Source organism: Trichosurus vulpecula, chromosome 4 (genome assembly GCF_011100635.1).
Source record: "Trichosurus vulpecula isolate mTriVul1 chromosome 4, mTriVul1.pri, whole genome shotgun sequence".
NCBI classification, from domain to species: domain Eukaryota; kingdom Metazoa; phylum Chordata; class Mammalia; order Diprotodontia; family Phalangeridae; genus Trichosurus; species Trichosurus vulpecula.
The window spans coordinates 131,085,575-131,099,601 of NC_050576.1; the positions used below are offsets into that span (position 1 = coordinate 131,085,575).

The 14,027-nt window shown below is 42.9% G+C and overlaps 1 protein-coding gene across 6 annotated transcripts in view; it reads right to left on the reverse strand.

Moving 5' to 3' along the window:
• The window catches only part of TMEM63A (transmembrane protein 63A), an 82,105-nt gene that overhangs the window by 12,012 nt on the left and 56,066 nt on the right, over positions 1 to 14,027 (reverse strand). For all 6 annotated transcript variants that reach the window (XM_036753455.1, XM_036753453.1, XM_036753452.1 and 3 more), the window contains 8 exons: positions 11,017 to 11,159; positions 10,224 to 10,275; positions 8,211 to 8,319; positions 6,305 to 6,375; positions 4,226 to 4,306; positions 3,685 to 3,808; positions 3,345 to 3,478; positions 1,545 to 1,682 (listed from right to left, as the gene is read on the reverse strand). In XM_036753455.1, the coding sequence (XP_036609350.1) occupies positions 1,545 to 1,682; positions 3,345 to 3,478; positions 3,685 to 3,808; positions 4,226 to 4,306; positions 6,305 to 6,375; positions 8,211 to 8,319; positions 10,224 to 10,275; positions 11,017 to 11,159 (852 nt within the window). The remainder of the gene's footprint in view (positions 1 to 1,544; positions 1,683 to 3,344; positions 3,479 to 3,684; positions 3,809 to 4,225; positions 4,307 to 6,304; positions 6,376 to 8,210; positions 8,320 to 10,223; positions 10,276 to 11,016; positions 11,160 to 14,027) is intronic.

A 14,027-nucleotide genomic window follows, 5' to 3' on the forward strand; every position in this document is an offset into this window, starting at 1 on the left:
TTTTATATATGTTGTGTATGTGTGTATATAATTTACATGCATATATAATTTTATATGTATATAATTTATGTGTGTTAATTGTATATATAATTTACATGTGTTTATATTTTGCATGCAAATATAATTTATGTGTTTATATGTGCTTGTATAATTTATGTGTGTTTATATATAATTTATATGTGTGCGTATATATTTACATATGTGTAGATATAACTTATATGCGTGCATCTGTGTGTATGTATATTTAAGTATGTATTCCTCCATTAACATGTAAGCTCCTTGAGGGAAGTGATGGTTTTATTTGGTGTTTGGCACTTAGTAGGTGCTTAATTGAACTGAGAAATGGTATCACTCATGTTCAAAGAGAGCCAACTGGGTTTGTAACAAACAAGAAAAATTTCCCAAATTATAAGATGGAATCTCCACTGGGGGTGTGTGTGCCCCCCTTTCCCCGCCCCCGCTGCAATTAAGCAAATTTTCTTTATACTGTGTTGTGAAAAAGCCAAGAAGAGAACACTTCCGGCTTGAGGAGGGAAGGCAAGGTTAAGCAACCTACACCACTGACATGCCACAGACCTCTATGTTCCTCCCCCTTGGCAACTGTCTCCCCTTTCTTCCTCCACCCTCTTACATTTTCTCTCTCTTTTCCTACTCTTTCTAGCACCTAGTACAGTGCCAGGCACATAGCAGGTACTCAATAAATGCCTGTTGATTGATTCTTCCAGCTTCTGCCTTAGATCAAATATTTTTAACCTTTTTTTTTGACACTGGCTTTGAACAGTATGGTAAAACCCATGGCTCTCTTCTCAGAATAACATTTTAAAATAATTAAAGGCAATGCTAAATTTGAGTTAAACATTAGTGAAAACAAAGACATCATTTTTTCCTGATACAAGTGCATGACCCCCTGAAATCTATCCACAGACCCCACATTGAGAACTCCTGCCTTAGACCTACCATGGGATAGAGGGGCTGCTAACCCATGGCCCAGGGGAGAGGATAACTGGGTTAATAAGGTACATGTAGGGACCCCAAGGAGCTAAGTCATTAATAGTCTGAACTTCCACCATCTAACCTGTCATAGTGTTACTGGGGAGACAGGTCAGAAAGTGATTAGTGAGACAAGTAGGCAGAATTTCACTAAACTGCCCACTAGGCAGTGTGGTGTAGTGGTTAGAAGTGGTGGCTTGGAAGTCAGGATAGACCTGGTCTCCTATTCCATCTCTGATACTCATTAGCTTTGGGAAAATCACTCAGTCTCACTTCCCTCACCTGCCTGTTGTATGTACCTCACAGGTTTATTGTGACAATGAGCAATGGCTGTAAAGACCTTCGCAAACTCAAAAGCCCTATACAAATGTGAGCTATTACTGCTGTTATTAACAGCATGATGGGGTGGGAAGATCATATCCTATGGTGCCCAAGGATTTGTGCCAGACACAACTCTGAACAACAGATGCAAAATCATTGTAATAAATACAAGTCCTTTCCACCAACACCCCTCCCCAAATCCAGTCCCCATGGAGTCAGGCCAAGGAGCTCACCAACAAATGTTCTCTGGATAGGAGGCAAAGGCAACAGTCCAGCTGGAGGGGCAGAGTTCTTTGCTGTAGGACGAGGGCTGTGGCTCATTTTTGCAACTACAGCCCTGACACTTGCAAGCGTTGAAATCCTTGAGGATGCTGCCGAGACAAAAGACAGATTGGAATGCACCCAGAAGACAGAAGGGGCTCATTTCTACCATGGCAAAGACTGGGGTTCACTGGGAGACATTCTGAAAATGCTTGAAGGAGTGACATGACCACCTCTGCCTTCCTATGAGACATTCCTATCCCTGATGTCTCTCCTGTCCAAGATCATGGAGCTTACTCCAGTCTTGTAGGATAGTGGTCCTGCCCATTGCTATGCCTTTGGGTCCCACTTTGTCTCTTCTCTCTCCCCACAAATAAACTCCCTCCAAATATTCTATCGCAGGCTCATCTTTGACTTCTTCTGTTATCCCTGTGGGGTGAATGACACGATACTTATCTAGGGGTAACACTGAGAGAGATGCTCTCTCAAGGTCCAAGAGATATCAGAGACATGGGGTGGAAGGGGGAGCTAGTTGGCCTTCAGGGTCTGAGTATGGAAGAGGGGAGGAAAATATTTCAGATGGCTACATTTTCCTTGGCACCAGGCTGCTCCCAAGTATAGAGAGGCAAAGCAAAATGTGCCCTGCATTGTCCATCTATTGACACAAGTAACTTCAACTTAGAAAATGGCTTCTGTTTAGTTAAGCTGAAAAATGACATTTACTTTTGTCTCAGTTCCCCTCAAGCCCTCCATATTTTTACCTTTGCTTCTAAGCTGATTAAATGGTCTTATTTCTGGAAATGAAGATTAGCCTACCTACAAGATAGATACTAACAGAAGCCAGTCACTGTTCCCGAGAGGTACATAAGACTCCTTCAGGCCCAGTGGTGGCAAAGGGTGCGGTGACTGCCTTCTTAAAGGAGTCTCCCCGCGGCTACATGTGCTTCTTGTCATCTTTGGACTCTTAATAAAATTCTCCTAAATTGCTTATCAGCAGGTACCTTGGGAAGAGGAAGAGAATCTTCCATATGATGTCTTCTTAAGGCTAGGGTTACCGGGGAGCCTTTGCCTCCAATGGGTCAATGGTGCCTCTCAGATATTCCCACATTCAATGTTTCAGTGAGTGGGCCACAGATGGCTATAACTGGGTTTGGAAGAAACCTGGGACAGCAAGCTTACATTCTTCCCAGACTCAATGTTACTCCTGTCTTTTGACCTCAGGGAAAATTGGGGAATTCAAAAGTTGGAGAAAGGAACACTGTGTTTCTAACACTGATATCACAGGGGTGGGAACGGAATGGAGGGAAGACCTTTTAGATGTGGCAAGAAGGACAAGGCCTGAGCTAAAGTAGGATGGTTCTCTAAGGTGATGCCAAAGCTTGTCAGCTCAATTAGTTAAAGCCTAGTGCTGATGAGAACAAGGCCAGGGGTGAATCATTACATGAACCAGTTAGCAATCCCTGTTCTGTGGTCATAAATGACTTTATCCTTAACCTGTCAGCCATCTTATAAATGTATACTATGGATCATAAAGGAGAGTAGCCGGGAAAGTGAGGATAGTTCATTGTAGTCTTTCACTTCTATGGCAGAAGAAGAGGAGGCCATATGTCCTAGTCATGATGAATAAACAGCATCCTCTCGGTATCTAAAAGTTAGCCCACGAAGGTCCTGGGTAAGTAGGAAATGAACAAAAGATGAACAGAGACGGGAAACAGAGAGAGCTTTTGGGAAAACAAGATCCAGAGCCCATTCCTCAAACTGTATCCACTCACAAGGTAGCCATGGACTGCTCCTGGAAGGTGACAAAGGCCATTCCCAAGGGGTGATCCTGAACTGTGCGTTCCTCCTGCGATAACCTTTGAAGCAGCCTGTCTTTCATCCGGGTGTAGTAGATGATGGCATCTTCCTGCCGGGACAACACCAACTTGATCCACGGTAACATGGTAGGGAGAGATGGGACACTGCCCAGACCCCGAAAACTATGGGACCTTCATAACACCACATAACCTGTCCTGTAGGAACTCAACCCATGTAAACTGACTGAGATAAAGAGGAGACAGCTCCCAGCAGCTTGTGGAACAGTACGCCTAACTAAAGGGTCAAGGTCCGCACCTTCTCACACCCCTGGATCTCGCAGAAACAGAACTGGCCACAGGGCTTGGGGTTGATGAATGTGCACTCGCCGGTCTTCTCCTGCAGTTTGGTGTAATAGTTCAGGCTTTTCTCAGCTTTTTTTCTGCAAGTTCGGAGGAAAAATCAAGAGAAACAAAAAACACAGACAATGTTTCCCAAGGTGTGGCCAGACGATGATGAACAGATGAACGTGCTCTTTGTGGCCACTGGGACAAAAATTTCAATTAAACTCAAACATTTGTTAAGTGCCAACTGTGGTCAAAGCACTGTGCTAGGGGAGGAGACGGACAAAAATAAAAGTCACTGCCCTCAAGAAGCTTATAGTCTACTGACCAAATTTCATGTTAAAATTAAGAGTGTTTTATTATTCAAGCAGGGGTCTTGTTCATTTTATAGCTGAGGAGACATGGCTCACCAAGGAAGACAGGAGTAGAACCTGACAGTCTTGCTTAATACGTAAGGTTCCCTTTCCCCCACTTTCACAGGACCCTTTGACATCATGCACATTCTCCTGACTTACCTTTCATTACACAGATAAATTAGCTTCGCGACATCATAGCATAGTTGGACCTCTACTACAGTACAGGTGGGATAGGCATCTCTGCAGCAAGGAAAAAGGAGGAGAAAGGACACAGAGTAGGCATTATGGAAAAAAGCAAACTCCACTCAGAGAACATTATCATTCATTTAAAACGGTAACCAATGGGCAAAATGAGCTTCTCATGAGTTGTTCTTATGGAGAACTCCTAAAAGTCTAGAAAGGGGTTCTTAACCTGGGATCCATGAACTCTTCTTTTTTAAAGATTTGGATAACTATATTTCAATAAAATTGGTTTACTTTGTAATCATATATTTTTATGCATGTAAAAAAGTTTTATTGGTGGTTCTTGGTTGGTCTTCCTGCCACAAGTCTGTCTCTGCTCCAGTCCATCCTCAACTCAGGTATCAAAGTAATCTTTCTTAAGTAGATTTGACCATATCACCAACCCTCTCCCCGGCCCCCCCACCCTGCCCCCGCCACTTGATAAACTTCAGTGGCTCCAAATATAAAATCCTCCGTTCCCAATCTGGCCCCTATCTTTTTAGTCTTTTGCACCTTAATGCCCCGCACCATCCCTACCCTTCTTCCTCCTCCCCTCCCCAACATGCTCTGTGATCCACGGACAATGTCTTCCTTGCAGTTCCTAGAACAAGACACTCCACCTCCAGACCCTGGGCATTTTCCTTGGTTGTCCCCTATTGCTGGCATGTTCTCCCTCCTTGTCTCTACCTCCTACATCCCCTGGCTTCCTTTAAGTCCCAGTTAGAATCCCACCTTCTACAGGAAACCTTTCTCAATTCCTCTTAATTTTAGCGTCTTTTCTTTGTTAATTATTTCCTATTTATCCTGTATAATATATAGCCTGTCTATACATAGTCATTTGAATGTTGTCTCCCCAGTTAGATTGTGAGCTCTTCAAGGGAGCCTTTCGTTGCTCTCCAGCACTTAAAACAATGCCTGGCATGTAAGAGTGTAAATGTTAATTGACTGAACGACTGATAAATTCTTTTTCATTCATTCATTCATTCATTTATTCATTCTGGTCCAGTTACTCTTCCAGTTTTTGTTTTCTGAGCATGTTAACAAAACTTCTATCAGGAGAGACTTTGAGGGACATGCCCTAATTCCCCTGGAAAATCTTACCTAGACTCCTTGTACCCAAAAATTTGTTGGGTATTGGTACCCTTTGGAGCTTTCAGCATGTAAGATAGTGTGTTGATAAAGCCGAACCCCACAAAATAAATTTATGACTTTATTCAAGAAAGATATTTAACAGGAATTATCCACACATGATTATTAAAGGAAACTTCCTAGCTCAATACAAACATACAAATATCTAAGTTTCTACTTTTCATGTATAATATTCTTATTTTTACTACTTATGTTGTCTTTAGCGAGTCACCTGAGGCAGTATGTTGCATAACTACATGGTAGAGTGCTGCGCCTGAAGTCAGGAAGGCCTGAGTTTCAAATCCAGTCTCAGGCATTTTCTAACTGTGTGACCTTGGGCAAGTCACTTAACCTCTGATGACCTCAGCTTCCTTCCTCATCAGTAAAATGGGGATAATGATAGCACCCACCTCCCAGGGTGGTTGTGAGGATCAAATGGGATAACCTTTTAAAATGTCTGGTGCATAGTAGGTGCTTGATAAATACTTGCTCCCTCCCCTTCCTCAAAGACTGGGCTTGAACTCAGGTCTTCCTGACCCTAAGCCCAGCACTCTAACCACACTGCCATGCTACTTCTCTTGACAGTCTGGACAAAGATACACTTCAGCCCAGCCCTGCTCCGAGGTCTCAAAGAAGATAGTGTGAATTAATGAAGAGCTACAGTACAAGATCACTCCCACCTCCCCTCATCCACGGAGATTAGCTACTAAAGAACTAGAATGGTCCCATGACCAAATAACCTCCTGGAGGAGGCCACCCCAGGGCAGGTCCTGGAGCCTGACTTCCTCGTGGCTCTGGGACATTTCCAAGGTTGACCTGATAAATAAGGCTGTTTTCATCCCCGCTGGGGGCTTGGCCCATAGGAAGCTCGGCCATTGCCCTCCTTACCTGAAGTGGCTTTCTAACGTCTCTTTCCTGGTGTTTTTGGGGAGTCCTGTAATAAACAGCGTGCGCCTCACCTGCAGGAGAAAAAAGCAACAACAAAAGTGACTTACTTTTGTAAATAACATCTCTAGGATGTGTCCTTCAGGGGTGTTGCAATGCCCAAATGAGTCTTGTATAAAAAGCCCTTTGAAAACCTCAATAAATAATATAGAAATATACATTTTATATATAATAGAAATAATAAATAAATTAATGTATGTCAGTTTTTTTTTCCTCTGTAAAGCATTCTCCAGTTTACAGAGTATTCTTAGGTAAATGATTTCATTCCAACCTCACAGTAACCCTAGGAGGTAGATAGATCAGGCAGGTGCTGTTCTCATTTTACAGGGGGGGAAGCTGAGTCCTGAAGGGCCTCAAGGACTTGCCCAATGGTGCTCCCCCAGTAAGTGGCAGAAGGGAGACCAGGATCTAGATCCTTTGACAGCTACTCCTGAAGAGCTTTGAGAAACTCAAAGAAAACAGCACAGTTTGTTTTGTTCTTTCCAAAGTCCCAGAAAGAAAACATCTGGGAACCCAGTGGATGGTTTATTGGCCTTTGCTTTGGGCCTCTCTGCTGCCTTTCACAGAAGGGTTTGTTGACGTAGCACCTTCTTCAGAGGCCTACAAAGCACAGGAAACCACAAAGGCAGGTTTATTTGCAAGGTGGGAAGATTGAGAAACAAGAACCCAGAAAAGAGAACTGGCCGGCTCAAGGCCACACAGTGATTCTGGGGCCCTGCTAACCGCAGAACAATTCATCTAGGGGAAGCAGGGTTGCCCTTAACCATGTGGAATGTGCCTCACCATAGGAAGAAGAGAGTGGAGAGATGAAGTATCATGTGTGGGGACCAGCAAGAAGGCAGATGCTGTTGATCTTGGGACATAACACTTCTTACTTGATTTCTACTTGGAGAAGAGGTTAAAAGAATTTTTTTTTAAGATAAGACCCTTCTGAATGTAGGTTGAAGCATATTGTGTGTGTTTGTGTGTGTATGTGTCTGTGTCTTCTTTCACAATACGGAATATGGAAATGTTTTTCATGATTGCACATACATAACCTATTCAAATTGCTTACCATCTCAGTGAGGGGGAAGGTGACAGAAGGGAGAAAACTTGTAACTCAAATTTTTTTTAAACTGAACGTTAAAAAATGTCTTTATATGTAATTGGGAAAAAATAAAATATTTAAATTAAAAAATAAAACTAAAGATATGACTTAGGAAGTAAGAAGACCCAATACCCAAAGGCTATGATGACATAAATAAAAAAGGTCACCAAAAGGAAGCTAATGTACGAGTAAATGAAAAGACCAATGAAGATCCTGGAGAACAAATAATGAAGCAGACCTCTCTCCTTACGGCAGAGGGGTGGGGAAACACAAGTACAGGATGTAGTATACATTGTAAGACAAGGTTGCTGTATCAAGTGTTTTTTTTTTCTTAACTGTTTTTCTTTGTTACACGGGGGAGTTCAATCTGGAATGGAGAGAGAGTTGTTGGGGTTTTTTTCTTTTCCAGAAATAAACGTCACGTAAAGACAAAAGGTATCATTAAAATGTTTTGTTTTGTTTTAAGATATGACTTGAAAATTGGGGATAAAATGTCAGAAATCTCAGCAGAAAAGAACCCATCAGCAAAATGAAAAATAAAACAGTCAAAACTCCTCTGTTGATAGTCTTGTCCTTCAGACCTTGGAAGAAACACTTGAAAAGCCCAGGACAAGCTCAGGAGCAAATCTGCAATCTTGGGCTCCACCAAGGCCCTCTCTGACCTCAAGCAGAGATCAGGATGGATTGGGGGAGTTCCCACTGGGCCATCCCTCTTTGCACCCTTCCCATTTCTGGGCAGAGGTTCTGGCTATGTTCACTGACCAGGTTTTCATCTTTGTACTTGATGGACTGGGTATGATGCCTCATGAAGCCAACAGTGAGCAGCAGGTAGATGACGGCAAAGATGGTGTGCAGCCAGAGCAGGTCATTTCTGAGGAGAAGAGAGAAAAAGAGGTTCAGAGTTGGGTTTGGGGGGCACCAAGGGGAGCACTAGGGATTTCACATACAATTCTCTTTTTTGGTACTACTTTGTATATGAAAATGTTAATTTCTTCCTTCCTCTTTTTTTCTCCTCCCTCAGAATATTTAAGATACACCTTTTTTGGAAGGGGACAGGAAATGGATACAAAAGATGTGTGACTCCCTCACTGCAGTCATGTAGCAGGGCTGGTTTTGATTGGCTATGACATTCCCAGTTCTCACTCAACTCACATGACCTTCAAAGTGATCTTCCTTTCAAAATTTAGGTCTAACTGTATCACTTTCCACCCTTCTTCCCATTACTCTCATGACTCCTTATTACCTTCAAGATCAAATATGAAATATTTTTTGACCTTTAGAGTCTTTCTCCACCCGGCTTCCATCTACCTTTCCAGTCATTATATTTTACTCTCTTGGACTATTTTATGACCTAACAACATCTGCCTTCTTTCTCATCTCCACTTGGTGTTTTTACTGGCTATCCCCCATGCCTGGAATTTTTTTCCTCCTCACCTCCAACTCCTGGTTTCCTTCAAGCCTCAGCTCAAATCTTACCTCCTGCAAGACGTCTTTCCCACTCCCTTCAGCTGCTAGCCACTTCCCCTCTCAGACTACCTTTCCTCTACTCTGTATATCTTGGACATACATACATAGTTGTTTACGGGTACCTTCCCCCATTAGAAGGTGAGCTCCTTCAGGGCAGGGATGGTGTTTTTGCCTTTCTTGGTACTCCCAATGCTCAGCACAGAGCTTAGCAATCCTAGCATTTAGTATAATGCCTGTTGATTGATTGACCGACTCCTCAGCTTTACAACAGCTTTTGGCCCTGGGCCCACTGCTGCTGTCCTTGGGCAGGGGCTAGAAAAGCTCTTGTTCTATGGAAAGAGAAGGGGTAGGAGGAAGGCAGAGTAGAGATTCGAATGTTAGGGATAAGGAAAAGAAAAGTGCCCAGAACAGGGTCAACAGTCTATACTCTGGGTCCTGAAGTAAAGATGTCAGAAAGATCCCTCCCTGCCCTCACTCCTTGTTAACTGTAAAATATCTGCATCTCTGGGGCATCAGGGGCTCCTTTTGTGAGTACCTCCTGCAAAACATGCGTTTTTGTCTGCGACATTGATGGCCGCACAGTCACAGACAGGGAGAGTTCACAAATTTGCTTGTACTTGGCCCTCTTCTCATCTCTATCAATAAATCAACAAATATTTATTAAATAGCTACTAAGTGCCAGGCACTGTACCAAGTGATGAAGATATGAAAACAAAAATTAAATAGTCTCAGCCCTCAAGGAATTTGCTTTCTAATGGAGGGGATAAGTACATTTATAATGTATCTACAGCATAAATTTAAAGTGAATAAATACAAATCTGTACAAATTCATTAAATACAAGTTAGTTTGGAAGGGAGGGTACTGGGGGGATAGGAAAATCTTCATACAGAAAATGGTGCTTGAGTTGGATCTCAAAGGAAGGGAGGGACTCTGAGATGCCCCACTTTCTATGCTTGCTCCTTTGATAACATCACTCAGTTTCATACTTTCAACTCCCATCTCTGACTCTCAAAGCTATATTTTCAACCCTGACCTTGATTCTGAGCTGGCACCCTGCATCTCCCACTGCCTATAGCTTATCTCCAACCATATATCCAACAAGCATTTCAAAGTCAGCTTGTCCAAAACTGAACTTTATCTTCCACCCTAAACCTACTCTTATTGGCTTCTGAACATGTTGTGGCCTGTCCTGGGCTCCCCAGTCTGGTTTCCCATTAAATTCCTCCCCGAGTAGAAACATACATCAGAAAAAGGATTGGTAGCCCAGCCTCTGCCGGGTTCATACTCTCCCCAATTCTGACACTCACCCAGTCTGCAGATTTGCTATCGTCGTCCTCCCAAAACTGTAAGGATCTTTATCTGCAGATAAAACACAGACACACTGTCCCAAGAGTCTTGAAGAAGATCGATAGGGAAAGTCAGCTGGTGTTTATAGAACTCTGTGTGACTGGCTAAAATAAAATAATGTCTAGTCTAGACACCAGTGATTCTCATTTCTCGGGATATTAGAACACTGTATCCAGGGTTCACTTTGGCATACCATCCTGGATTTTTTTTCCTTTTAATATCCTTTAATATCCAGTATGCATGCATTTTTATAAGTCAAAATAAATTAAAATTTGGTTCTAGATAACTTCATTACAATCCTTAGGATAATTAGAAACATCTTAGGGCATCACAAAACTAGACTTGGGAATCTCTACCAAGGATGAAGATTAATTTCAGTATCTGAAAATGAGAACTGTTATAGAATACTTGAGGGGGAAAAAAAGTCACAGAATGTAGAACTTGACTGAAGAGAGTTGTATTGTGACAAAAGCACTGAATTTAGAAATTTAGACATTTAGATTTTACTTATTTATTTTTATTTATTTAGAAATTTATTTAAATTTAGAAATTTAGAAACCTACATTCAAATTTCAGGTTTGTTATGTAACATAGCTGTGTGATGTTGGTTAGGTCTCTGCACTCAGATTTTCTCAAATTCAGCCCTTACTCCCTAGAGATCCATTCTGGATCTTTGTTAATGAGCTCCAAAGAGAATCCCTGCTCTGGTCTCTCCCTTCTCCAATCAGAAAAGTGGGTAGGGAAAGTTCTTACCCAGTAAATCGCCAGAGAGATTGACAGGCAGGATGACACACAGAGACAGGAAGCTGATCACCACCAGCAGGAAGATGATATGGCGTTGAAAGGACAGGTAGTGTATGGCATCATCTCCACACCACTCCTGGATATGTTCATCTCTGGGCAGACACAGACACACACAAACACACAGTTTCAATTGAGTAGCTTGGGCCAGAAATTTCTCCTTAATGTTACCCTGGTTTATGTTGATAGCACTTCATGCAACCATCTAAGTGTGTAAAAATATGTGTATGCATGTGTGTGTGTGTGTGAGTGTGTGTGTGTGTATACTTCCCAAAGATCTTTCTGCCTATGTGAATCAATCAATAAACATTTATTAAACATCTACTATGTGCCGGGCACTGAGCTAAGTGCCACAAAGCACTTATCCCTAAGTGCTAGTGATACAAAGACAAAAATGAAGCAGGCCCCACCCTCAAGGAGCTTACTTTTTATTGGGCCTGCAAAGATGCTAACAAGATAGGTTCTAGAAACCCCAATCAGCATTACGTTGGGCCACTACACAGGGTGACAGCCAGATGCCAAAGGAGGAGGTTTCTGGATGGCAGGTGGCATCCCTTTGTGCATTCCCCTCTCTCCATCTCTGTTCACCACAGTGAAAATCATAAATGGGAGAGAAGAGGTGCCAGGGAAGCCCAACTCTAATCCTAAAGGCTGTTCCCTCTGCCCTGGCTTCTCTCTGCTGGGACCAGAAGACCAGAGGAATAAAATGACAGGCTTTTTTTCTTTTACGATGCTGCATTAGGTAGGTCTAGGGATAGGAAGAGTGTTGGGATTAAAGATATGAGAGTTGGGAAAGGATTAAACAAAGTCTGGAAGACCTGGGTTTGAATTTTGCCTCACATTTATTGACTGTGTGACCTTGGGCAAGTCACAACCTCTCTGAGCCTGTTCCTCACTTCTAAAATGAAGGATTAGACTAGATGGCCTCTGGGGTCCCTTCCAGTTATAAATGAATGATATCATGATACTTACTTTTTGGCTCTAGAGAGAGAAGGTGGGCCACCCTTTGTTCAAGGCTACCTGACAATGAGGCCCTTAGAGCCCCTTCACTTCTCAGGAAGCCAGAAATCAATGTGCCCAGCAGAGGAATGACAGCTCCATCACACCTTCAACTTTTTACCCAAACCCCACCTTCTGGTTTCAAGTCAAACCCAGTTCTCTCCTGAGAACACCAATGGAAACAGTATTGAGGGATGAGGAGGTCACTTCTTTGACTTGGCCTCAGGGACAAGAAGAGGGATGGATGGGCTCTGTGATTCCTTCTCTACTACTTCACACCATTTCCCTAAAACCCTTTCTCTCTTCTGAAAGCCAGACAATACACGCTGCCCTCTGGTCTACTCACCTCTGGGTCCCTTTTCTGACTTCCTCAATTATTTTAGCATCTTGCTCATGGTTTCCCTCTCTGTCCCATCTCCTGCCACCATCCTGAAGGACTTCAATATTCAGCCCCTCTAAGAGCTGGACCACACAATCCTTCAAACCCCACAACCTTCTCCAACCCTCTTCAGCTGCATATGGGCAACTTCCATGGATATACCTTCCAGGGATAGAGAACCTGTGGCCCTCTAGGTCCTCAAGTGTGGCCCTTTGGCTGAATCCAAACTTCACAGGACAAATCTCCTTAATGAAAGGGTTTGTCCTGTAAAACTTGGATTCAGAAGGCCATACGTGGCTTCCAGGCAGCAGGTTTCCCACCCCAGCAAGGCTTAGGTCTTACCATGCCTCAGAACCACGCCTCCTTCAAGTTCCCCAACTTCCAAAATTCTGTTCCCTAAGCACAGACTCCAGTTCTTCCACCTCTCTCATTTTCTCACACTAAAACCTATTTTTTGTCGTTATCAAGACTACTGCAGACCCATCTCTGTTCTCCCAACCCCTCCTCCCGCTTTGGCTTTATCTGTTTCCACACCCAGCTTGATGACCTTCCATCTTCCTTTTTACCAGCCACAGACCCAGAATGCCTTGCCCCTGAACTTCTGTCATTCTTGTGTTGTTAATTTCCTCCCTGAGCACCATCTGCACCATCTTATTTCTCTATTTTTGCTTCTTAGGCTGAGAATGTCACACAACAGAGCTGATTTTACTCCAGATGGATGATCTATACCTCTAGCTGGGCTCTTGCTGAAGTTCAAAAATCCTACTTGACTCCCTCACTAATTCTCCCCCAGACCACTGGCCTTGCTTCCTGCCTGGATCTCAAAGTCTTATCCTGGGAAGCAACTCCCAGAGAGATGCAGCCTGGCAACTCCTTCTGCTGGTACTGTGGGTACAGCTGCTACAGACTTAGAAAAGAAAGTTCTTGGCACTGCCAAATGGTCCAACATCAGAAACTGGTATGATTTTATCAGTGGAAATGACATGGACACATTACCACCTGCTTTGCTATTGCCTCCTAAGCACCATGGGACCTTTCCATCTTACTTGAAGCTGAAACCTATATGTGTTGTCTTCCCGCATTAGAATATGAGTTCCATAAGAGCAGAGACCTTTTTTCCTTTCTATTTGTATCTCCTGTGGCTAGCACAGTGCTTTGCATGTAGTAAGCACTTAATAAATGTTTTTTCATTTATTCATTCAGTGATAACCTCATTCAATCCTATATCTTTAACTACCACCTCTATGCAGATGACTCCCAAAACTCTATTTCCAACCCTGATCTCTCTACTGAGACTTCTACCTCCAACAGAATATAAGATATCTCCATTTGGGTATCCCACAAACACCTCACATTCAACATGTCCCACAAACAAAGCTTATTCTCTTTCTCCGTAAACTCACTTCTTCTGACTTTGTTAATTCTGTCAGGGGTGCCCCATTCATCTAGTCTCAAAGGGTTCTAAATTCTGGGTTGTCTTTGAATCTTCTCTCTCCTTCGCCTCTCATACCCAATCAATAATCAAATCCTGTTGATTCTAGCTAGTCAATGTTTTTCATTTCTGTGTTCCCTCCCCCCAACTCTC